Source organism: Salmo salar, chromosome 05, assembly GCF_965601325.2.
Source record: "Salmo salar chromosome 05, fSalSal1, whole genome shotgun sequence".
NCBI classification, from domain to species: domain Eukaryota; kingdom Metazoa; phylum Chordata; class Actinopteri; order Salmoniformes; family Salmonidae; genus Salmo; species Salmo salar.
The window spans coordinates 20554453-20581588 of record NC_138295.1 but is presented as its reverse complement, the minus strand read 5'-3'; the positions used below and the strand labels follow the sequence as shown (position 1 = coordinate 20581588).

The window sequence follows — 27136 nt, the reverse complement described above, 5'->3', positions numbered from 1 at the left end:
CAGTGATTGTCTGAGAGGGGAGTTTTCTTCTCCCCCTCTTGTGTTGGAATTCAAAGTTTCAAACCACTTTACACAAGTAGCTGCAGACTGGCGATGTCCTGGTCCGAAAGGTGAGGTTACCTTTTTCACCTCGTGTTGAAGTTCAAAGTTTCAACCATTTCAAATGTGTAGTTCTCCGCCTCATGTTTCCTGGTCTAGTAGGTGGGGTAATTTTCTTCCCCTCGTGTTGAGGTTCAAAGTTCCACAAATTTCATGTGTAGTGACTGCTCCACGCTTTTCTGGTCTAATGATTATTTCGTAACCAAGGCTTTTTATGCACTCCAGGTTACATTTCATTACATTACATTTCTTCAGCCCTATGCCTTAGCTGTTTATCAACATAAGTGTTGGTGGGGTGGTCAATTTGTTGTTAATTTCTAATCCTGGATTGCCCCGTTAAAACTATATTATCAATATTTTATTATTTTATTTTGTATAATATAAAGCACCAATGCTGGCACATCCTGTAGTCATTGCATTGGGAGTGACATAAGTTTGTGTGTCTGTGTGATTGTGATCATTATCATCTGCAACAGAAATACAAAGCCAGAATGTGAACATTGTAAAGGGGAGCTCTATAATATTGCCAATTGTTGGGCACCAAATTTCTGATTATTTAAATCAAATCAAATCAAACTTTATTGGTCACATCCACATGGTTAGCAGATGTTAATGCGAGTGTAGCGAAATGCTTGTGCGTCTAGTTCCGACCGTGCAGTAATATCTAACAAGTAATCTAACAATTTCACAACAACTACCTTATACACACAAGTGTAAAGGAATGAAAAAGATAATGTACACATAAATATATGAATGAGCGATGGCTGAACGGCATAGGAAAGATGCAGTAGATGGTATAGAGTACAGTATATACATATGAGATGAGTAATGTAGGGTATGTAAACATTAACCTGTTAGGGCTAGGGGGCAGTATTGACATAGCCGGATAAAAAACGTACCCGATTTAATCTGGTTACTACTCCTGCCCAGTAACTAGAATATGCATATAATTATTAGCTTTGGATAGAAAACACTCCAAAGTTTCTAAAACTGTTTGAATGGTGTCTGTGAGTATAACAGAATTCATTTGGCAGGCCAAAACCTGAGAAGATTCCATGCAGGAAGTGCCCTGTCTGACAATTTCTTGCCCTTCTTGATTATCTCTATCCATTACAGAGGATCTCTGCTGTTACGTGACACTTCCTACGGCTCCCATGCGCTCTCAGAAGGCGGCAAAAAGCTGAATCGTGGCTTTGTAGGCTCTGGTTGAAAAAAAGTTAGTGCTGCATTTAGCTGTGGTTTTGTTTTTTGTGACATTATATGCTAGCTTGAAAAATGGGTGTCTGATTATTTCTGGCTGGGTACTCTGCTGACATAATCTAATGTTTTGCTTTCGCTGTAAAGCCTTTTTGAAATCGGACAGTGTGGTTAGATAAAGGAGAGTCTTGTCTTTAAAATGCTGTGAAATAGTCATATGTTTGAAAAATTGAAGTTTTGGGATTTTAGAGGAATTTGTAATTCGCGCCACGCCTATCATTGGATATTGGAGCAGGTGTTCCGCTAGCGGAACGTCTAGATGTAAGAGGTTAAAACCTGCTCCATAGCCCTCAGGATCTCAGACTGGGGTTAAGGTTTACCTTCCAACAGGACAACAACCCTAAGGACACAGCCAAGACAACGCAGGAGTGGCTTCGTGACAAGTCTCTGAATGTTCTTGAATGGCCCAGCCAGAACCCAGACTGGAACACGATGGAACATCTCTGAGGAGACCTGAAAATAGCTATGCAGCAACGCTCGTCATCCAACCTGACAGAGCTTGAGAGGATATGTAGAGAAGAATGGGAGAAACTCCCGAAATACAGGTGTGACAAGGTTGTAGTGTCGTATCAAGAAGACTCGAGGCTGTAATCGCTGCCAAAGGTGCTTCAACAAAGTACTGAGTACAAGGTCTGAATACTTCTTTTTTTTAATACATTTGCAAACATTTCTGAAAACCTGTTTTTGCTTTGTCTTTATGGGGTATTGTGTGTAGATTGATAAGGGGGAAAGAAATGATTTAATCCACTTTAGAATGGAATAAAAGTCAAGGGGTCTGAATACTTTCCGAATGCAGATTAAGCCTAGTCATGGACTAAGCTCTTTCTGTCACATCTACTCCCGTGTTCGACGTCGCCGGTATACTTAACACCGGTCCTGGGATCCATTATTACGCACACCTGGCATCAATCATTAAGCGCACCTGTACGTCATCATGAGGCACACATTACCTCACTTACTACCTACTCTATATCTGGCACTCCCTTAAGTTCCTTCCCCAGTCAGTATTTTTCCTGTGTTCATGTGTAGACGCTACTGTTATGTTGTTTTGTTCCATGTTTGTTGTTTTATTAAACGTTTCACCTGCACCTGTGTCTCGACTCACAGCGTCTTCATTACACATTCAATGTAAAATCTCTATTGAGAATGTTTTTAATCGTGGTCTTGGCTTAATCTGAGTCTGGGATATATTGCATCACTAAGCAATATCTTGTTGTAATGTAGGCCAACAAATTAGTGCACACCATAAATCTTTAGATTGCATAGAGTACATGGCTGAAAACGGATGGAAACGTTCAACAGGATGTGATGCATGTCTTTCCCCTAACCAATCAAGTCATTCTTAGATTTTAAACATCCCACAATTCTTTTCATTTTGTCAGTCAGTCATTCATAGTAACAAAGAAAAACAGTTGTTAAAGCTACAGTCAGTCCATATCAAGATGATCAGAATCTGCCTTCTTTGGGGACTTCTCTCTCAAGTGTGTAAGTGCATGTCCTAATCTCACATAGTGCTTTACTGAACAGTAAAATTGAAAATCTAAAAGAACAACAATATCATATTGGAAAGTCATATCTAAAGGTAATTTAATATATTCCGTTTGGACAGCAATGTGACCGATATATCTTCACACAATTTAAATTGCAGTAGTTTGATGACTTAATTAAGAAAATACACTGTTATTGAAAGGTTTAACATGTCCATTTCCATTTGAAATTGACATCTGATTACATTCACATTTTGGCAGACCTGATTCAGACTGAAGATGCTCCTCAACCAATACCAGTGACTACTCGTCTATTTGGAGACAATGTATCTTTGCCATGTCCTAAAGCGGCATCTCAACAATTCCTGTACTGGTACAGACAAACTGTTGGCCAACTGCCCCATCTTGTCGCATCTGTAAACTATGCATCAGAACCTGTACTTAAAGGAGAGTTTAAGAACCCACGTTTCCATGTGGAGGAATCTCAATATGTGTATAATCTCATTATCAGAAATATCAGCACATTAGATGAGGCAACATACTTTTGTGGAATTGGGACAATGTATGGGATGAACTATGGACATGCAACATTTTTGGCTGTGAAGGGTAATTTAATTTAAATTGTGCATTTCAATGTTCACCAAGTGTTTTTGTGTATTGTTATACATACAGTAGATGTACACTGCCATGTACATTAGATGTTCAGAAAAAGTATCAAAAATCTTGCTGCAGTATGCTTAGAAAGTGTATATTCATGGTTAAGTGTCATAATGGTAAAATGTAAAGACACTCGTCATTTTTGGAGACAGGTTTTTGAAATGACAACGTTACGGTATAGCTAGCAAAAGAGTGTAGAAACGTTATCTAACTAACTTTTACTGTTAACAACTCTCAAAATGTCTAACTAAGCATCTTGGCTGACTGTGGGTGAATAAATTAGAATAATTACTGACAAATAGCAACCGCGCCACTCTTATCAAGCAAGCAAAATGCTGTTTCCAAAACTGCCATGTGCCTAAAGGAATGTATACCATTTAAAATTCTATGACGTCTCCACTTTACAAGCTTGTGAATAATTATGTTCTCAATACAATGACACAATATAGGACACAATCACCCTACATTGGTGCAGCAACCAGTTTCTGATCCAGTCCATCCAGGACACACTGTGACTCTACAGTGTACAGTACTCTCTGAGACCTGTACAGGAGAACACAGTGTGTACTGGTTCAGAGCCGGATCTGGAGAATCCCATCCAGGAGTCATTTACACCCCTGGGAACATGAGTGATGAGTGTAAGAAGAGCCCTGAGACTCCCTCTCGAACACAGAGCTGTGTCTACAGCCTCTCCAAGAACAATCTCAGTCTCGCTGATGCTGGGACTTACTACTGTGCTGTGGCCACATGTGGGGAGATCCTGTTTGGCAACGGAACAAACATAAATATTGGTAAGTAATGAATATTATGTGTTATAGTGTTGAAATTAAAGAAAGTTTAGTAATATTTAAGTGGTGCATGTACATTGAGTGTACAAAACATTATGAACATCTTCCTAATATTGAGTTGCATCCCCTTTTGCCCTCAGAACAGCCTCAATTCATTGGGGCATGAACTATACAAGGTGTCGAAAGTGTTCCACAGGGATGCTGGCACATGTTGACTCCAATGCTTCCCACAGTTGTCATGTTGGCTGGATGTCCTTTGGCTGGTGGACAATTCTTGATACACACGTGAAACTGTTGAGCGTGAAAAACCCAGCAGCGTTGCAGGTCTTGACACACTCAAACCGGTGCACCTGGCACCTACTACCATAACCCGTTCAAAGGCACTTAAATATTTTGCCTTGCCCATTCACCCTCTGAATGGCACACATACTCTACACAATCCAATTGTCTCAAGGCTTTAAAATAATTCGGTAACCTGTCTCCTCCCCTTCATATACACCGATTTAAGTGGATTTAACAAGTGACATCAATAAGGGATCATACCTTTCACCTGGATTCACCTGGTCAGTCTGTCATGGAAAGAGCAGGTGTTCATAATGTTTTATACAGTCAGTGTACAGCACAGTGGTTGAGGACAATGTGCCTTTTGCTATAACAATATTCTCATCATTGACCAGAAATAAATGTTCAGCTGTAAATTCTTAGATGCTGTAAACAAAATACAACCTGCTAATAACCTATTTAAAGAAATACAAAATTCATATTTTTACAAATATCTCCTTCAAAATGTGGCTATAATCAATCCACATCTTTATATGATAATAATAACAATTCTATGTAATGTGTATAGTGTTTTTCATTACAAAATGAATCTCAAAACGTTAAAAAGCTAAATAAAATGACAAACACAACAAATATAAATTGAGATGATGGAGATTGAATGTCCTTGGGCAGATTAGGATGATGGAGATGGAGATTGAATGTCTTTAGTCACACTAGGAAAAGGGAGTTGAGGAAGTTTGGGCTGGAAAGGCAGGATAGAGATAAAAGACAGAGCCCCTCATCAGAACACCACACATACTTCTCCTGCATTCAGTTCCTCCATGGAAGCCGCTCCTTTCTGTTGGTACTGGTCGTCCATTACCAAAAATGTAGCAACCACCTGGGTGATGCCACTGTTGCTGAAAGTGCAGGAAAAGTCACCAGAAATCAACAGTTTTAGGAACAGACCCTGATCCTCTTCTGCCATCTTCAGAAACGTTTTTATTTTATATAGATACCACCCTTATATTAAAATAAAAACGTTTCTGAAGATGGCAGAAGAGGATCAGGGTCTGTTCCTAACAACTGTTGATTTCTGGTGACTTTTCCTGCACTTTATATATATATATATATATATATATATATATATATATATATATATATATATATATTATATATATATATATATATATGTTGCTATTTTATTGTAAATTATATATATCTCTCTTACTTTTTATTTTAATATATGGGTGGTATAGATATATATCTTACTATTTTTTTGTCATATAAATGGTGTTATATATCTCTGTCTCTATTTTATTTTAATAAAAGGATTGTATGTATTTCTTACTATTTTATTTTAATGTAATGGTGGTATGTATTTCTATTATTATTTGATCTTACTATATGGGTGGTATATATGCCTCCTACTATATTATTTGAATATAAGGGTGGAATAGATCTCTCATACTATTTTATTTTAAAATAAGGGTGGTATATATTTATTTTACTATTATATTTTAATATAAGGGTGGTATATATCTGTCTTACTATTTTATTTTAATATAGGGGTGGTATATATATATATATATATATATATATATATCTCTTACTGTTTTATTTTAATATAAGGGTGGTATATATCTCACTATTTTATTTTAATATAAGGGTGGTATATCTCTCTTACTGTTTTATTTTAATATAAGGGTGGTATATATCTCTCTTACTATTTTATTTTAATATAAGGGTGGTATATATCTCTCTTACTATTTTATTTTAATATAAGGGTGGTATATATCTCTCTTACTGCTTTATTTGAATATAAGGATGGTATATCTCTCTTACTATTTTATTTTAATATGTGTAACATGTATATCGACTCTCATTATAATTTTTTTTATTCCTTTTAGAAAGATCGCTGGATCATGTAGTCATTGGACTGGGTGTGACATCAGTTTTCTGTGTGATTGTGATCATTATCCTCGTCTTCACCAGAAATACAAAGCCAATTTCTGAACATTATAAAGGTGAGCTCTCTGGTATTACAAACTGTAGTTGAACACCTAATACATTTCACGATTAATGCACAATACTTGTCAGCAAGTATAATACCTCTGTCTTTAACTTTTGTCATGTTGATGCTTGTTTTTATTCATGTTAACAGTGAGTGTTGCTCAGCATATTGGACATGACAACTCAACCACTGAATGTGATCAGGTAAATAAATACAGTTGTTATAATATTGGCCTGTTGGTAGGTGATTTCCAATATGATACTAGATACTCTAATTATCTGACTATTATTATGACTACATTTGTATCAAAAACCAACAACATGATGATGATTCACAGGATAAAGATGGAGTTATGTTGAAGTATGCTGCATTGCATTTCTCTGAGAGGAAAACTAAAAGAGGAAGAAAGAAGAGAGAGACACCACAGGAGAGTGTGTACTCTGATGTTAGGCACTCAGACTGGGACTGAATGTTGCTTATATGCAGAGGAATGGATGTAGTTTGGTCAATAAACTTTTCTTAATATATAATGTATTTAAACAGTCATGATATTTTACCCTTATTAATGATACAGTGACATTTTCTATCAAGCAAGACAGTGGCAGAATTTTCCCTTTACCCATCATGAGGTTGCTACAACCTAGCCTATGAATGAAAGTTTACAACATTGGTGGACACAAGTCCAGATAAAGATTTGAGGTGACAGACACTGACACATGGGCAGACAGGGACACATTCAATACCGCCTTGCACACTTTTGCCTGCATCTATCTGATCTAGTGTGTAGTCATTAGTCCAACAGTTACAAACAAGTGTGTCTATTGGGAAAATTCAGGTATATTTATTATAGTTTCGTTCCGTTTGCTTCCGTTGAAGATTTGCTTTAACAGAATCTGCGGAATGAATACACCACTGATCACACTCAAACAGCTCACTTTCATAACCACATAAAAACAGCTTGTTGTATTCCTTCTCACATCTACGCTCTCTCCTCCTCTCACCTTTTAGTTTCGCTTATGGACTTCAATGCACAACACATTAGCTGTCTGTGACCAGGTGAAAAAACCTTTCCAAACCAAACCTTCATGTCATAACCGCTACACACAGCACACATCGTTGTCATCATATTAGTTAAAGTAACATCATAGTCAACATGGCTAATAGAACTAACAAGATATTTAACCCGCTACAAGTAAAGGTAAGCTTTTTGTTTTACTAATTAGTAAAACAAAAAGCTTACCTTTACTTGAAAGAGTTCCAATTTTGCATAGTAAAGCCAGCTAACTAACATAGCATCCCTCTGTTTGAGCTGGGTGTTTGAGTAGGCAAAACAAGCTAGCTGCATTTGCTAGCTAAGTAAGTGAAAGTGAAAAAAATACCAAATATCTCTCTCTCTCTCTCTCTCTCTCTCTCTCCATCCTCATAAATTTTTTAAGAAAGTAATTTGTTCAAAACTGTTGTCTTTCTCTCTCTTTCAGTCAACTACTCACCACATTTTATGCACTGCAGTGCTAGCTAGCTGTAGCTTATGCTTTCAGTAATAGATTAATTCTCTGATCCGTTGATTGGGTGGACAGCATTTCAGTTAATAATACAAGAACTCTGATGAGTTGGAGGATGTCCTCTGGAAGTTGTCATAATTACTATGTAATTCTATGGTAGGCGGTGAGAAACATGAGACTCCTACGTTTGTATTGAAGTCAATGTACCCAGAGGAAGACGGAATCTAGCTGTCCTCCAGCTACACAATGGTGCTTACCCTAGAGAGTGCTGTTGAGGCTACTGTAGATCTTCATTGCAAAACAGTGTGTTTTAATCAATTACTTGGTGACGTGAATATATTTTGTATCGTTTAATCTAAAAAGTATAACTTTTTAATGTTTCACTATTTCATTTTTTATGAAATTCACTGAGAACTGTCCTCCCCTTCCTCCTCTGAGGAGCCTCCACTGATGTAAGAAGCTCATTCTTCTAGGAGCGTTCTCTGTCAGAGCAACACTGTTATGGAACGGATTGTCCTGTCAGGTAGAAGGCCAGAAACCATTGAGGACTTTAAATCACTCCTGAAAAACCCAGCTTTTTAGTTTGGCCTTTAATCTGTGATTGTATTGTTATTTTAGACTTCCTTAGTGATTCTATGTCCTCCTCTTGTATCGTATCAATTGTATATCAGCCCATTGCTTAGACATACTGTTTAACTGTGAGCCAACTCAGTGGCCTTGTGCTTAGTGTCCTCCTTGAGATAAGAAGGTTGAGGGTTTGATCCCTGGTCGAGTCACACAATTACTCTAAAAATGGGACCGGATGCCTCTCTGTTTGGCACTCATCATAAAGGAGATGGATTGGGTTAAGTGTCCTGTCCAGGATGTGTACTTGTACATGAAGCTGCATTCCGCTATAGAATCGGGAGATAGGCTCCTGCCGCTATGAGGCATTCTGGCTTGAACAAGGATTAATTACTTACCTATTGTTATATTGTAAAGTTTGATGCAATTTAAAGGAATTTCAAATAAAATTAGAGTTGATCAGCCCCCATTTGAAGTAATTTTTCTCTATTTGCAATAATGTTTGATTGTATTATGGTTCTATTTTTATTGTTTTAATAATTTTTGCCAAATGTATGATTGTTGTGGTATTTATTGTAACCCATGAAACAAACAATGAGATACTATAACTTCTTAAGCATTGTATATATTGTATGTTAATTACATTCTACAGTATTTATTGAGTTCCAACAGCGTACTGTAATTACAGGTATAATGTACCAGCATGTACCAGTAGCGCTGTGTCGAATTGTTAAACCAATTTCTCATTAAACATTGTCTGATTTATCATATTATTAAAATTGAGCTTTAAATAATGGTACAAAGGTTGACTGTCCTCAAAGGAGTAAACTTTGAAATTGACTACAAATAAAACATACTGCACATGTATTAACACTTGAAATAATCAAAGAAACAAAATGGTACAAGCCAGATACTGTATATAGGATCGGTTAGTAACTCTGGGAATTACACTCCTTTAAACTGTAGAACGGAAACTGTAATCAATGTCCATAAAATAAGATAGCTTGTGTCTGTCAGATTGCAACATCCAGTGGTGGACAGACTGGATGCTCTATATCAACAGTAAAACGAGTCCTATATCGACATAACCTGAAAGGCCGCTCAGCAAGGAAGAAGCCACTGCTCCAAAACCGGCATAAAAAAGCTAGAATACAGTTTGCAACTGCACATGGGGAGATAGGTCATACATTTTGGAGAAATTTCCTCTGGTCTGATGAAACAAAAATAGAAATGTTTGGCCATAATGACCATCGTTATGTTTGGAGGAAAAAGGGAGATGTTTGCAAGCCGAAGAACACCATCCCAACCGTGAAGCACGGGGGTGGCAGCATCATGTTGTGAGGGTGCTTTGCTGCAGGAGGGACTGGTGCAAATCACAAAATAGATGGCATCATGAGGATGGGAAATTATGTGGATATATTGAAGCAACATCTCAAGATATCAGTCAGGAAGTTAAAGCTTGGTCGCAAATGGGTCTTCCAAATGGACAATGACCCCAAGCATACTTCCAATGTTGTGGCAAATTGGCTTAAAGACAACACAGTCAAGGTATTGGAGTGGCCATCACAAAGCCCTGACCTCAATCCCATAGAAAGTTTGTGGGCAGACCTGAAAAAGCGTGTGCGAGCAAGGAGGCCTACAAAACTGACTTAGTTACACCAGGAATGGGCCAAAATTCACCCAACTTATTGTGGGAAGCTTGTGGAAGACTACCTGAAGCGTTTGACTCAAGTTAAACAATTTAAAGGCAATGCTACCAAATACTAATTGAGTGTATATAAACTTCTGACCCACTGGGAATGTGAAGAAAGAAATAAAATCTGAAATAAATCCTTCTCTCTAGTATTATTCTGACATTTCAAATTTTTAAAATATAGTGGTGATCCTAACTGACCTAAGACAGGGAATTTTTACTAGAATTAAATGTCAGGAATTGTGAAAAACTGAGTTTAAATATAGTTGGCTAAGGTGTATGTAAACTTCCGACTTCAACTGTATAAAGATCCGGTCCATTAAAACAATTGGAGGCCTCTTACACATCAGTGTTTTGATGCAAAAAATTCCAGCTAAATGCTTGGCGCATAGAATTAAAAAAGGTATTGTCAGATATTATTCATCCTAATCAGATGGGGTTTTTACATGGACGATACATTGGAGATAATATAAGACAAGTACTGGAACCAATAGAATACTATGAAATATCGGGGACACCAGCCCTGGTTTTCATATCTGATTTTAAAAAGGCTTTTGATAAAGTACGACTGGAGTATATATAGAAATGCCTAGAATATGTTAGGAATGCCTAAAGTTATGTATAGTAACCCTAGGTTTAAAATATTAAACAATGGCTCCATCTCAGAAAGTTTTAAACTGTCAAGAGGAGTAAAACAAGGTTGTCCAATATCGGCATATCTATTTATTATTGCCATCGAAATGTTAGCTGTTAAAATTAGATCCAACAATTATATTAAGGGATTAGAAATCCGTGGCTTAAAAACAAAGGTTTCATTGTACGCTAATGATTCATTTTTTCTTTTAAAACCACAATCCCACCACAGCCTCATAGATGATCTAGATACTTTTGCTAACCTCTCTGTATTAAAACCAAATTATAATGAGTGTACTATATTATATATTTAATCACAAAAAATGCTACTTTTACATTACCGTGTGGAGCTGAAGGGTGGGACTAAAAACAACAAGATAACCAATGTAAAACATATGGGATCTGTAAATTGTGTATAGGTTCAGATATGTTGTGAAATAGCACTGTTACAAATAGAAATCAAACTGGATGGACATCAGAAATAGAGGAAGGACTAAAAACAAACAAAATATAACTATTGTAAAATAGATGTGTCTGTAAAATGTGTATAATATGTATAAACTGAAGGTAGAAGCCTACGTGTTATTGTTTATTAGTTAACTCCAATTGGGGGAGGGGTGATAGTGTTTGCGACGAAAAAAAGGAATATTCTAAAAGAAGTATGTATGTGTATATGTATGTATGTATGTATGTATGTATGTATGTATGTATGTATGTATGTATGTATGTATGTATGTATGTATGTATGTATGTATGTATATGGATATATATATATTTACCCCAAAAATATACAGGAGATTGGAAATGATGCAGACAATTACATTGATGGAAGCAACAATCTATCCGTAATATTAAAGCTGATCCACCCCTTAAAAAGAAAAATAAGAAAAAGTAAAACAATTAAATAAATATATAAATAAACATGCTCAATGGCTGACATATCTAGTGAGTATGCAGACCATGGAAGAAGTGGGACATTTTCAGCTTACAGGAATTGTGTACAGATCCATGCGACATGGGGCCATGCATTATTATGCTGAAACATGAGGTGATGGAAGCGGATGAATGGCACGACAATGGGCATCAGGATCTCCTCACGGTATCTCTGTGCATTCAAATTTCCATCGATTAAATTAAATTGTGTTCATTGTCTGTAGCTTATGCCTGCCCATACCATAACTTCATTGCCACCATGGGGCACTCTTTCCACACTCTTTCTGCCATTTGCCCGGTACTGTTGAAACCGGGATTCATCGTGAAGAGCACACTTCTCAAGCATGCCAGTGGCCATCTAAGGTGATGCCGAACTGCAGTCAGGTCAAGACCCTGGTGAGGAAGATGAGCATGCAGATGAGCTTCCCTGAGACGGTTTCTGACAGATAAATTTGTGCACAGAATTAGAGAGAAATAAGCTTTTTGTGCATATGGAACATTTCTGGGATCTTTTATTTCAGCTCACGAAACATGGGACCAACACGTGTTGTGTTAATATTTTTGTTCAGTATAATTAGTAAGGAACTCCCTTCACCTGGTTGTCTTAACCCGCAGACACTCGGCCCTCCGTGGAATGAGTTTGACACCCATGGGCTGCGCGATAAGATTATTATGGACATTTTTATTTGTCAAATGGCAGTCAAGCGTTGATCATCATGTCACCAGAATAAGGACATCAATATTTATTGGAAAGTAGCATCAAGCTCATCACCTTAACTTATTTAATCTATAGCCTAATAAACTGCATGAGTCGTAGTTTGGTTGTAGTGGAAGGTGGACCGCACAACATATCATCACGTGTCTCCAAGTTTACTTCAATATATATGATGGTTATTATATCAACATTTACGCATTAAGGCATATCCACCACCATTTCTCGCATAATACATTTTACCGACTCAGAAATATCCCACCATGTCAAACAAACAAATTATCTGTTGGCATTTATAAAATTGGACCGAAACTTCCTGTTTCCATCATACTGTTGCTGTCATGATTTATTTTTATACGGTATGACTTTACTCATTAAAACTGTCGATGGAAACACGGTTACACACTTTCTTTTCCACTTTTTTTCTACTTCTCTCATTTTCTGTATCACTCATCTCTCTCTCTTTTCCAATCTCACTCGCTTTTCACTCTGAAGGTGAGGGCGAGGAGGACAGCGGAACGGGTTGTGGAGGCAAAGGTGAGAGTGATGAATAGCCCTACTCCCCTCCCTACATAAGCCCTCAACCCCCATCAAGCCACCCTCGGGTCTGAGACCAAACCGGATCCAAGTGGAACAAGGAACGGTTCAGCTCAGCAGTCAGCCACCTTCTCTCTGGCAGTTTTGTTTTGGTTATCAGTTATGGTCACTGTCATTCCCATGTGGAAATAGCCAATTACTGCAGCCTGAAGATCAGGGTCATGCTCATTATGGCAAATGTTTTAAAGGTTGACTTTGGGATGAATAGAATATTGAGCTACAGAAGTACAATTTCTTATCACTTTCTACAGCTTCCATCCAAAAACAATCCTGTGAAATGACGTCAACACATACAGGAGGAGTTACTGGCTAGCTAAGCTGATGAACTAGCTATGTTGGTCGAGGTGTGCATGACCAGAATGACACATCAACGAACCACCAAAGGCACACCCCATTTCTGTTTGAAAATTGTGAAAGGGGAGGAGGTTGTCAATTTTCGTGCCCAAAGTTGACCTTTAAAACATTTTGAAATGGAGAACAAAAGCATTTATTATTGGATAACTCTATGTAATCGTATTGAACATGAACCAGCTGGGGTTGGTTGTGGGTTGAGCAAAGATGTAGTGTTCCTATTTGATCATCATCACAATGACAGTGGATGTGTTTGGTTATTCCAGAAGAGAAAGAGAGAAATGTAATCTTAAATGTGGTTGAAATCAGAACAAAATACAAGCATAAGAGAAGTCACATTTTCTATGATTAGCTACCCCATATCAAAGTCCTTGCATATTGTCCAATAACAATCAACCCAGCAGGACCACAACCCCTCAGATCCCAAAAGTAATGCCCACAAGTCCTGAACTTTTGTTTTATATAACATCAAACATAATTGACTCAATTTAATAAAAAATACATTTCATGTCAGTGCCATTACAGCATCCCAACTGATGACTATTTATTTTACTTGATGTTCAATGTTAAAATTTCAACATATTTTAGTCAGATGTGAATGGTATAACAGAACTTGTAGTGAATGAAAAGGTCAACAGTAAGGCCAGGGTCTTACTATGAATGTATTTGGAGCAGGCCACCATTTTGTGGAGCCTGCCTTGACATGTGATTGCTCATTTATGGATGCCTTCAATGTATTTGTATTTTTTTGTATTATTTAATTGCATTTATTGATAAAGTGTTTTATTTCGATGCAGGAATTGATTGGAAGTGTTAGGGGCAGTATTTCCCCCAAATCCTGGTCCTGGAGGTCCCCTATATCTGCTGGTTTCTATAGAATGTGCATCTCAGATGACAACCTCCTTGTAACATTGGCATGTTGTGAAGTTAATGTCCATTTCATTGTTCATCAGTAGACCAGTTCATTGTTGAATTATTTGCTTATCATCAGTTTAGTGCTCCTTCAAACCAAACAAACTGATGCGTAAAAAACACTGAAAGAGAATGTTTTTGTCAGAAAGCTTTACATGTCCTTGAAACAATTGAAAAAGTAGAACAGCATTTTAACTGAATAATTTCTCTTCACCACACCACTGTATTGGACATGCTTTTCATGTATCTTCATTTGAAGGAGAGATATTAACCAGGGATATTTGAGAACCACTGGACCAGCCTTTGAGATCTCCCGTGGAGAGATTGTTCCTGTTACTCATGTTAGGTTGGGAGCAGCATGTGTGTGTGGTTTGTATCGTTCGAGTAAGGCTTAGTAAAAAAGGAATGAGGTGTTAATAGGAGTGGTTTCAACATTATGCTTTTACAGTCTATAAAGTTTATTTACTTTTCTGAAAAGAAACAAAATCCCAATTCTACATTACAAAACCATAATTGACAGCTTGGTTAAATGAGCTCTGAATAGAGTGATGCAAAGCACACTTTACTATTGTAAGACATAACAGAGTGGTGTAACATGAACATGGTCACATTTCTGTCAATGACATTACAATTGATACAGCATCAGGGAGGAACATTTTACATGATGGTGCTCTGGTAGTCTTTCAACAGATGTCGCTGTTTCACTAGTTTAGGACATAACTATCTTACCAGTCTCACAGTCTGACCATAGGTCAATGTGGTGTTAGGTCAATGCATACAATTATGAACCACGTCAATGTTCTCTCAGGTGTAATCTCTTCATACTGCTAAAACACTAGTCTTTTGGTCAAAGTTAATGCTACTAATTTAATTGATTTTGTTAGCCTTCGCTGTTGTATCTCATTAAACAATTAAATATGCCTTTACTAACATGAGATGTTTCATTCTGTTTTAGCTAGCATCTGGAAAAGTAGTGAAAGACTTGAACCCTCAATTCAAATCAATTAAAACTTGAAAAGGTACAAGTGAATCCAGTTAACCATAATATTCATGCATATTGCATTTTGTGCATGCAACTCAAATTACTATTTTGGCCTATACTGTACTCATTGTCAAAACTAGTGGTAGAGTGGACTAGCAGAGAAAATTGATCAATGAATAAAAACACATACTTGATTCTAAGGGCGATTTCACATATGCCTGAAACTCACTCCTTAGCCAATACCTTGTAGTCAAATATATCCTATTGTTTGAGGTTATTATTCCTAATAGGGAGAAGTACATGGCAAAAAGGGTGAGGTGTCACATTCAGGGGAATAAGACCAAGAGGTTATCTGTGTTTGGCTTGAATAAGGAGGGAGGGCTTCCAGAACGAGAGGGCTGTGACATTTCCCACTGCGGTCTTTTAGCCATCCGCAATGAAACCAACAAACACAAAACATGTCCAGAGACAAACAATGATGCCTGGAAACTTGAACATCAATGTGTTTGGTGTTAGAGGTGTGAATTCTACAGAGGCTACTCTCGCTGTAACAGATTCACTCTCACACCAACTGTAGTGTGTGGAAAATATCATAGACCATCACATTCTCACATGAGTTTGAGTCCAGCTAACAAACAATTATGTTCCATTGTATATCATTCGCTGGATTTGTATTTTGTTGAGCACCCCACATGATGTTGACTTTCTGTACGGCACTTTGACATCAGCTGATGTAAGAAGGGCTTTATAAATACATTTGATTGACTGTACTTGCATGAATATGATCATCAGTCACAATTATCACCATCAAAATCAGTATCATCAATATTATCATGATCATCTAAAAAGACTGCTCTCTGTGCTTCAATGTTTTCAACATGAAGATGAACCATATCCAGAAATAATTGAAGACAAATATTTAAAAAATCCCATTTGTTATAAGACTATATAAGAGCTGGTATTAATGGGGGCTATGCTCAAGTCACTCATTTTATATATATACATACACACACACAGGGCTAATTTGAATGTGTCTAACCAGTTACTTCATCTGCCAGTGTGCTTTTAGCCCATTTAAAAAACAGATGTCTCAAATCTCACCCTTTTCCCTATATAGAGCTCTATTTTTGACCTGAGCCCTATGGCCCTTGTCAAATGTAATGCACCGCATACAGTAGGGAATAGGGTGCAATTTTGAACACAACATGACTGGCACTTTGGAAAGAGTTTTGTTGTACAGGGAGCCTGTCTCGACATCCGGTAAGTCATAGAAACAGCTCTGTCTGAAAATAGGTCACAATGAGGTGGTGAGTCTGAGTTACTGATTAACCCAATCACACTCCCTCAGCACACATGTCATCCTGGCCAAGCAGCTGAAACTAAGTGGGGGCTGGGCATTTCAGCGTTCCCTGTATAAATGTTTCCATACGTAGGACAAGCACACTGCAGACATCAGTTGAAAGCACATCTTGAGTGTAAGACATGTCATACACATCAGCAAACAGGTATGTATAGGTACCTCATGACCAGTTTTTCATATGTTGCATTGAACACTGCATTAACAATACGTTTTAGATGTGCTCCTAGTGTCACGGTTGTTGTATGATGAAGGAGCGGACCAAAGCGCAGCGTGTGTATCGTTCCACATTTTCTTTATTAAACTGTGAAACTATGCAATACATACAAATAAACTAAAGAACAAAAACAACAAACCATGACGAAGAGGTGAAACATACAATCTCTGTCGTGGCTAATTTCTGCATTACCAAATGAGAAGAGTTAAACACACCAGTCCGAGTTAAACTACATCTTTAATACTTAAGATACTTTTGCAAAAGTACTTGACCCCCAATAATGCACTCTCGAATGAACCATTGAATGAGGTAATTACACAATGGCTACAGACATCTTTTATAGCAACGATACACCCCCTTCAACGTATATTGACAAACAGATACTTAGTAACAGTTCACAAAGGTTAAGTTTTGAATGACAGATATCCATAAAACACAGCTGACAGTAACTGCTATGTCAACCTGGTTCATTGAATAGCCCAGTATCTGGTCTCCCTAGAACCGTCCCTCCCTGGTACGGTATAGAACAAAAACACCATTTCATCCAATGGCACATATCAATTGTCAACTCTAGATACTCCCATCTCAAGCAAACCCCCTCTTAACCCTACTCCTGGACAGGCTCACTGGGGAGTGAGCCTCTAGGCCATATATTATCACAGGATAAGTGCGAGATCTAAGAGAGGACATACAAGGGTCCATTTACTGCCATAATCCTCCCCACAATAAAGAAAAGGAGGGAGTGACTTGCTCAGACATTGTGGAGACAAGTCATTGGTTCCCCATTAATCACGCCATCCCTCCACATGGTTTAAGAATAAGTAAAGACACATTCCCATGATGACAAATCTGACCTCTCCCCTCTCTGGGCCCCAAGTGTCTGAGCCCCAGCTAAGGTAGACGTGAAACTGAAAAGACACCAGAGTCCAATGGACACATTCTAATGACAAGTACCTCAAATAAGCATATTATACTAATAAAACATCTTAATTATATATGTTACCCAACTAATTCTGATTCGTCCATGACATTTCCCACAAACCCAGGTGGGAAAAACTACTTAAGAATGATCTCCAATTAGAAACAACGATGACCAGCTGCCTCTAATTGGAGATCCCAAAAAAGCCCAACAGAAATACAAACATAATAGACAATCTAAACTAGAAAAAAAACTGTCACGGCCTGACCTACCATAGAAAATAACAGCTTTCTATGGTCAGGACGTGACACCTAGAGGACTTTTACTGTCAGTAAACATATGCCTTCAAGTAAAAATTCTAGACTTACATCAGATCAGGACTTGAGGGTAAAAGTTAGAGATTTACTAAGTGAGAAAAAGACTCACTCCAAGCTTTATTCTGTCCGTGAAGCTGGCCCTACAACTCTCAAGTTAACAGGTTTGCTAAAATGAGCTTGTTTGTCAAAGTCTCTCACAGCCATAACATAGCTGTGCATCTTGTGGCTACACACAGGCAGTGAAGACAGGTCTGTTGTGAGTAAACAGCTCAGAGGTCTGTCCAAAGTGCAGAGATGGCCCGCCACAGCCTACGAGCTAAACCACTGTGAACCGGCTCACCACTTGTCAAGCGTGGGCGTGCAAAACATGCCAGCAACACTGCTGCAAAACAAAAGACCAAAAGTACATTGTAATGGCCAGCATGTCACGATCTTCGAACTCCCGATCATAAATAAACCAAAGGCGCAGCGTGCATGGAATTCCACATCTTTTTAATGAAAATGAAACCGTGACATTCTGGAGCTGCTCAAAGGCATCTACACAAAAACAAGATCCCACAACTAAAGGTGGAAAAAGGGCTGCCTAAGTATGATTCCTAATCTGAGACAACGATAGACAGCTGCCTCTGATTAGGAACCATACTCTGCTAAACACAAAGAAATAGACAAACTTGATTGCCCACCCCACATCACACCCTGACCTAACCAAACTAGAGGAAAATAAAAGTCTCTCTAAGGTCAGGGCGTGACACAGCAAGGTTTGACTCATATTGACTGGTCCTCATGACTGTTGATGCACATATGCATGCACGCACAGACACACATATGCAGGTATACACACATTCGTACAAATGCACACATTATTTTATTTAGATAAATAACAAAGGAAATGTTACAAAGCCCTACAGATCATTACAGATGCTTGGTCATACAGTCCACATGAGTCATGTTCATGTTCTCTTCTGTACAGGGTTGGGGAGTAACTGATTACATGTAATCTGATTATAAAAATGGGTAACTATAATCAGTGACATTACCTTCAAAAATATTGTAATCAGACTACAGATAATTTTATAAAACAAGATGATTACTTGTTGGATTCATTTGAAATTCTGAAAGGATGTTTGCAAAAAAAAAAATGACACCTTTCTGTTTTATCAATGACATTCAATTCAGCATTGAAAAAAGTTTACATTTATTCCAGCTAAGCCAGTCTGAACGCAGGTAAGAGACCAATATGATGACACACTAAATACCTTTGAAGGATGCTTTTTGTTTTCTTCTAATGCCTCTTAAAGGGAAAGTGATCCAAAAGTAGGAAAGTAATCAGATTAAATTACTGAGAATTTAAATGTAATTAATACAATATTTAAATCAGTTTTCTTCCTCAAATGAAGGGGATGCTGAAGCAATATTTGCAAAATGGAGAGAATCTGATTTCATTGGTCCTCAACTCACAGCTCAGTCATTTCATTTAGAGTAAGTGGAGTTCACCGTGAGTTAGCCTGACCCCGAGCAAGTTAGTTCTGAAGGATTCATTGTGTTAGAAATGTACCTGGATAAAAGGTGAGCAATTTCGTTTGACTGGCTATCCTGAGATGAACTCAGAGTTGACCTCGCTAACTCCTCAAACCTGCTTCGTAGGATACCCCTCAGTGGTGGAGTGACCACTTTGTAATTGTTTGAACGGCAGATTTACACTTTAAACAAAACGTACAACCTCTGAACATGCTTGACACGCACACACGCCTACACACCAACACACAGGTCTACACACCAACAGCAAACATACAGAGACACGCACATGCATGATCAGTCTCACTCATACCAATGTGTACCTACTTACGGAAATATGGGTACACACACAGAAAGCTACTTATTTCCATCCTGCAAACTCCATCACCTACTCACACACACAGTCTCAAACAGCCTAACACATGATAGTGACATGATTGTGAGGTCTGCTGCTCTCTGGTGGGGAGGTCAAACAGGCCTGGGTAATAGATCTGCTGCTCTCTAGTGGGGAGGTCAAACAGGCCTGGTTAATAGATCTGCTGGGCTCTAGTGCGGAGGTCAAACAGGCCTGGGTAATAGATCTGCTGGTCTCTAGTGGGGAGGTCAAATAGGGCTGGGTACTATATCTGCTGGTCTCTAGTGGGGAGGTCAAACAGGCCTGGGTAATAGATCTGCTGCTCTCTAGTGGGAAGGTCAAACAGGCCTGGGTAATAGATCTGCTGCTCTCTAGTGGGAAGGTCAAACAGGCCTGGGTAATAGATCTGCTGCTGTCTAGTGGGGAGGTCAAACAGGCCTGGTTAATAGATCTGCTGGGCTCTAGTGGGGAGGCCAAACAGGCCTGGGTAATAGATCTGCTGCTGTCTAGTGGGGAGGTCAAACAGGCCTGGGTAATAGATCTGCTGCTCTCTAGTGGGGAGGTCAAACAGGCCTGGGTAATAGATCTGCTGCTGTCTAGAGGGGAGGTCAAACAGGCCTGGGTAATCGATCTGCTGCTTTTAAACTACATCAAATAGCAGTATTTTTTATGCAAAGTTGCCTTATTTATATCAGGGTTATGTTGGCACATCACCAAAATAACCTAAAGAACTTTAATGAATGGATTGCTGTAAATATTTGAATAACTTGCCACACTTTTCACATTTCTGATAATGTCATCAGGTGTCATCAATGTCATCAAGTGTTAGGGTTTTGGTTCAACGAAGTCTAAATTAGTTAAGGCTTAGTTAATTAAGGCTAATTTAGTTACTAAGGGGAGTGGCTTGATGTAGAATGATTTTTGAGAATTGGGTAATTTTTCAACATGGTTCTTTTTTGAGCTGAACACGTTACATTTTCACACCTTGACTGGCTTTGCCGTGGAGTTCACACCTTTGCTTTGAAGTGGTAAGTCGCTCTGCAGGCTCAGAGTGGAGGGTTTGTCTTGTCAATGCACATGTGTCTGCCTGTTTTTTTTAAATCAGTCCTCAACTGCAGGTCAGTCATCCTGTGTGGGTCTCGCTCTCTCGCTCGGTCAAAACCGAGTGGAAAACTACAGGGTGATTATCGTCACACACGAAACTGGTCACAAACAAACAGCAGCCCTTTACCTCTACAAATGAACATTGTCTTTATATGGTAAACTGAAGCTAGTGGTGCTACAGTGGAGTCACTGAAGGTACTGACATGACATGCTAAATAGGATAATCAGTTTAACACACTAGTCAGTATTTACTATTTCAAGGGTGGTACATACAGTATCAACATCAAATCAAACTTTTGAATTGTTTTAGTGTTGTCGTGATGTTGCCATAATCCTCATAGAAACTGTGACCAGTCAGCATGTATTAGTCAGCATGTATTGAAACACCTAGTTAAACAGGGCACACGATACCACCTATTTATATACAGGGCATACGGTACCACAGGAGGTTGGTGGCAACTTAATTGGAGAGGACTGGCTCGTGGTAATGATTGGAGTTGAATGAGTGGAATAGTATCAAATACATCAAACACATGGTTCAAGGTTTCCATGTGTTTGATGTCATTCCATTTACTCTGCTCCAGACATTATAATTATCCATCTTCCCCTCAGCAGCCTCCTGTGGAAACAATGCATGTGATGTTGTCTTTGTTGCCTCAGATACGAACTCTTTAAACAACATATTCACACTTGAATTGTATTTGACTCAATATTGTAGGCTACCTGTGTGCATTACCAGATATGTACTAGCCATATCTGAAGTACAGCAGAAGAGTTTAATAATAGCTAGTAACAAACACCCACTCCATCATGTTGAGACTAATACTACTTGTTCTACTGAGTTCAACAAACCATTTTGTGTTTTAGCTGTTCAAATGTTTAATGCCCATGCAAATTAGGTAATTATGTTGAGATGAAATCTGAGAATAATCTCTCTGTATTGCAGATGACTGACTTGTCTATTTTTTGCTACACTAGTTTGGAACATAAGTGGTACCTCCCACTAATGGGCGGAGAGAAAGGCTATGACATTAATAACACATTGCTATCTTCATTTAGGTGTGAGTCAGGACTCTCTCACTCCGTTTGTGACTGACTATCAGTATGGATTCTTTATTGTATACTGTAACCCTTTTCCATTCCCCTACACTGAAGGGAGGTGTTTGAGGTGAGGCTTGTTCGGGATTGAGACTCTGCGAAATAAAGTCAGGGCTTTAGTGTTTTGACCTACCAGTACTTTTTTTTATGATTATGAAATTGAGAAATAAATACTTTATGTTTTGATAAATATATCAATATATTCCCTTCTTTGGACCACTTTTATACATATTGTGTTAATATACCAATTGTGTTTCATATTGGGTTAATACAAGTTTTGTTTCATTGTGGAAGTGTTCAGAGTCAGTTAACTAACACTCTCACCATTTCTATACATGCTGAACCATACTGTGCTGGCTCAGATAAATTATTTTCACATTGTCCTTTGCAGCACAGTTCTAGAAACAATGGTGGATGCATAAACAGGCCAGCCCAGTACAGCATGTTCGTCTTGACTCTATAGTGTGAAAATGGAATGTGTTTGATACAGCATCAGTCTAATCTGTGTATCTGGGGAAGCTCTTTTGATGTTGTCAACAGGACGCATCAATAACGAAAGGGCTGTGCTATTACACTGGTTGCTTCTCCTCCACATCTGTTTCACTCAAACAGCCACCCACACAGCTCTACAGCACCACCCCGTAGCTTTACAACCATTTACTTTCTAATCCAAACAGCAAGAATGAAAAAAGAGCTTCACCAGAACACAAAAAGCTTGTCTTGTACCACCACCTGGTCTGGATCCCAGGGTACCTGTCTCTAGTCTTAAATCATGAGTTTGACAAGAGTAGAACACTTTCAGTACAAAGCTAAACGTGTGATGATGATGATGATGATTCATCATGGGATTCAAAACAAACCATCAAAATTTTAGATGTTTACTGAAATTGCACTGACTTACAAATGTAAGTATTATTAATGTTACATTTTAGAATGATTAAGCTACATGCACTCCCAGTCTGAACACCTGACATCAGAGTACACACTCTCCTGTGGTGACTCTCTCTTCTTTCTTCCTCTTTTAGTTTTCCTCTCAGAGAAATGCAATGCAGCATAATTCAACGTAACTCCATCTTGATCCTAAGGAGGAACATACATTACATATAAATGCTTCTCAGTTACATGTTTATTATATTACATTTTAAAGGTTATGTTCACAGAAATACAAACAGTAGGCCACGTATTGGTTGGAAAATATATAATTACTGGATCATTATTCATCACATAGAGTAGCTTTCAAGGGTTATTATGAGCCATTGAGGAATTTCACCCTCAAATTGGAATTGAACCATTTCACAATGTAGATATACCTGTTCTCCCCTTAATCTGTCATGTCTGCCTCCCCGACAGGCACCTACTGCTTCGATAGAAAACCAAAAATATATAAAAATTAAGCTTTGCTGTCAGAAGACAACATCTTATCTACAAAACAGAAACTTCTCAGGAAATGGTTAACATGACCATATTTCAATAAATGTAAAAAAAAAAATATAAAAAAAATAATAATTAGGGGCAAAAATGAAGACAAGGTTTACCAGACAGGAATGAAAGACAAGATAAATGTCCATAGCAATTCAAAACTACTGTAACTTCAGGGCAGCAAAATGTATCTAGCAAATTTTCATAATTGTATTGCTTACCTTTGCAATTTTCACAGACTTGTTTTTACTTCTGGTGCAGGCAAGGAAGATGATCCCAATATCACACAACACCAACGTGACTACCAAACCAACAACAACCACTACCAGAGACTTTTCTGAAACAAACATAAATATGAATGTCATGAAGTATCTATCACAATTTCTACCCAAGAAAATGTATAAATAGGTTGGCAGATTTAGGTTCATGTACTGGCACTAGAGAAGAATGATGTAAACATTAGGCCTACAGATGTAAGATCTGAATTTGATCACTCTTATGTTATCAACCCCTACAAAAATGGCCATTAATTATAATCCACATAATGAATCACATTTTCCTGCTGTAGCAAACTGACTCAAATTAAGATCCTACATCTGTACACTTCAGTTACACTGATTCTACCTGACTCGTTCCATTTTTTTTTAGTGGCCATGTCCAAATTTGTTCCATTGCCCAACAGGATCTCCCCACATGTGGCAACTGCACAGTAATAAGTCCCAGCATCAGAGGGGCTGAGGTTGTTCTTAGTAGAGAAGCTGTAGACACAGCTCTGTGTAGGAGAGGGAGTCTCAGGGCTCTTCTCACCCTCATCACTCCTGTTCCCAGGGGTGTAAATGACTCCTGGATGGGATTCTCCTGATCTCGCTCTGAACCAGTACACACTGTGCTCTTCTGTACAGGTCTCAGAGAGTACTGTACACTGTAGAGTCACATTTTCTCCTGGGTGGAATGGGTCAGACATTGGCCGCTGTACCACAGTCTTGTAATCAGACATCTGGTGATTCTTACCTAAATGGTACATTTATTGTTTCATGTAAATCAATCTGAAACAACACTTTCTAAAATGCACATGAATGTATAAAAACACACAGATGTCACGTATACTCCCTCTCCGGGCTCTAGGTCATCAGGCTGCTGATTATCACGCACACCTGTCACCATCGTCTTGCGCACCTGCGCCTCATGACACTCACCTCCAGCAGCTCCTTGATTATCTTCCCTACATCTGTCACTCCGCTTGGTTCTTTCCTCAGGTGTTATTGACTCTGTTTTCATGTCGGTGCGATGTTTGCATTACGTATTCATTGTTTCTTTTATTTATTAAAACACTCATTCCCTGAACTTGCTTCCCGACCCTCAGCACACTTGTTACAACAGACACATAGAAAACATATGAAGATAAGAACCCTGAGCAAGAAATAAAGGGCATTAATAACCTGTTGGGGCTCGGGGGCAGTATTGAGACATTTTGAAAAAAAATATGTGCCCATTTTTAACTGCCTCCTACACCAACTCAGAAGCTAGGATATGCATATTATTAACACATTCGGATAGAAAACACTCTGAATTTTCTAAAACAGTTTTAATGGTGTCTGTAAGTATAACAAAACTCATATTGCAGGCAAAAACCTGTGAAAAATAGATCAAAAAAAAAAATGTGAATTTTGTGACTGTACTATTTAGTGTCATTGTTTTATAGATACCATAGTGAGAAAGGATTCATTTCGCAACACCTACGGCTTCCACTAGATGTCAACGATCTTTATAAAGTTGTTTGAAGCGTCTATGATAAACAGAGAGCAAATTAGAATCCAAGGAAGTTGACATGTCATCACTTCATTTTTTTGCGCCTGCGCATAAATCTGAGAAGCGTGAGTTTGTCATCATTGTTTATCTAGACATAGGATAGGTTGTGTGAAAATATTACTGATGTTTAACGTTAAAAATGGACCAAAAGATTAATGCTAAACAACATTTGACATGTTTGAACGAACGTAAATAGATTATTTACTAGGTTTTTTTAGCTTTTCGGCGTGATTTTACACTCCCCCCACCACGTTTTGTGGGAGCATAATGAACGCTAAGTACTTGGTGTTATTTGGACATAAATTATGAACTTTGTCAAAAGAAACCACATTTGTTCAGGACCTGGGATGCCTTCCGGACCTGGGATGCCTGCCTTCTGATGGAGATAATCAAAGGTAAGGGGATATTTACAATGTTATTATCGATTTTAGATGATGCTAACTGTATAGCATAGCTTATTGTTCTTAGCATAGCACCCCGTTTATTGCAAAATGTGATTTCCCAGTAAAGTTATTTTGAGATCTGGCCATTCGGTAGCAATTACGAGATGATAATATATTATTCTTTGAATGACAATATTATAATTTACCAATGTTTTCGAATAGTAATTTTGTTATGTTCACCGGAAGCATTTCAGAGAAGAAAAAAATCTGAATTTCACGCTACTGTAAAATGCTGTTTTTGGATATAAATATGAACTTGATGGAACAAAAAATGCATGTATTGTATAACATAATGTCCTAGGAGTGTCATCTGATGGAGATTGACAAAGGTTAGTACATAATTCTAGCTGGTTTCTGCTTTTGGTGACGCCTGACCTTGAATTGAAAATGGATGTTTGTACTTTTGTGGCTATGTACTGTCCTAACATAATCTAACTTTATGCTTTTGCCGTAAAGCCTCTTTGAAAATCGAACAATGTGGTTAGATTAAGGAGATGTTTATCTTTTAAATTGTGTAAAATAGTTGATTGTTTGAGAAATTGAAATTATTAGATTTTTGATGTTTTGAATTTCCAGCCTTGTTAGCAATCCCGACTCGGGGTTCATTGCTAACCTGTAGCCCCAACAGGTATCTTCTCATTGCCTTTTAATACTAAAAAAGTCCCATTGATAAAGTTTACATCGTATTCTGTCCTTCTTGCACAATAGTAAATTGCTTCATCCGTTGGTTCCATCTTTGGGATTGTAAGACGATATATCCAATCAGCTTCAGCCTTCTCCAGATTGAGATGGGAATTGTTAAATTCCTTGTACAGTTCCGGCTTGGACTGAAATTTCTGCATCCTTGCAACAACTTGAGGGATTTCCCCCACTATTTGCTCAAACCAGTACATGTTTCCCCTATTGTATATTCTATTTGAGAAAACACAGCAGAGAGTCACTGTGTCACCAATGTAAACCTCCCTTACTTTAACTTGCCACTGAATATTGTCGCATTGTGTCACATCTAAAAATGCAAAACAGATAGAAAAGTTTAGGTTAATCAGAAGAACTAGGACTGAAGGACTGACGAAAGCTCAACAGTACCAGAAACCCCATAAAGACAATTTCCACTTCCAATTCTTACATTATGAACTGAACA

The 27136-nt window shown here is 38.1% G+C and overlaps 2 protein-coding genes across 2 annotated transcripts in view; one reads left to right on the top strand and one right to left on the bottom strand.

The window, feature by feature from the left end:
• Positions 1–26888, bottom strand: part of LOC106604429 (uncharacterized) — a 60712-nt gene extending 33824 nt beyond the window's left edge. Inside the window, exon 1 of the mRNA XM_045719402.2 lies at positions 26622–26888. Within this exon, the coding sequence (XP_045575358.2) occupies positions 26622–26888 (267 nt within the window). The remainder of the gene's footprint in view (positions 1–26621) is intronic.
• On the top strand, positions 2727–9343 carry LOC106604500 (signal-regulatory protein beta-2). Its single transcript, XM_014199166.3, has 6 exons — positions 2727–2841; positions 3105–3449; positions 3950–4291; positions 6460–6576; positions 6714–6766; positions 6901–9343. The coding sequence occupies exons 1-6, from the start codon at positions 2799–2801 to the stop codon at positions 7030–7032; spliced, it is 1032 nt and encodes a 343-aa protein (XP_014054641.1). The 5' UTR covers positions 2727–2798; the 3' UTR covers positions 7033–9343.
• Positions 26889–27136: the final 248 nt, after the last annotated feature.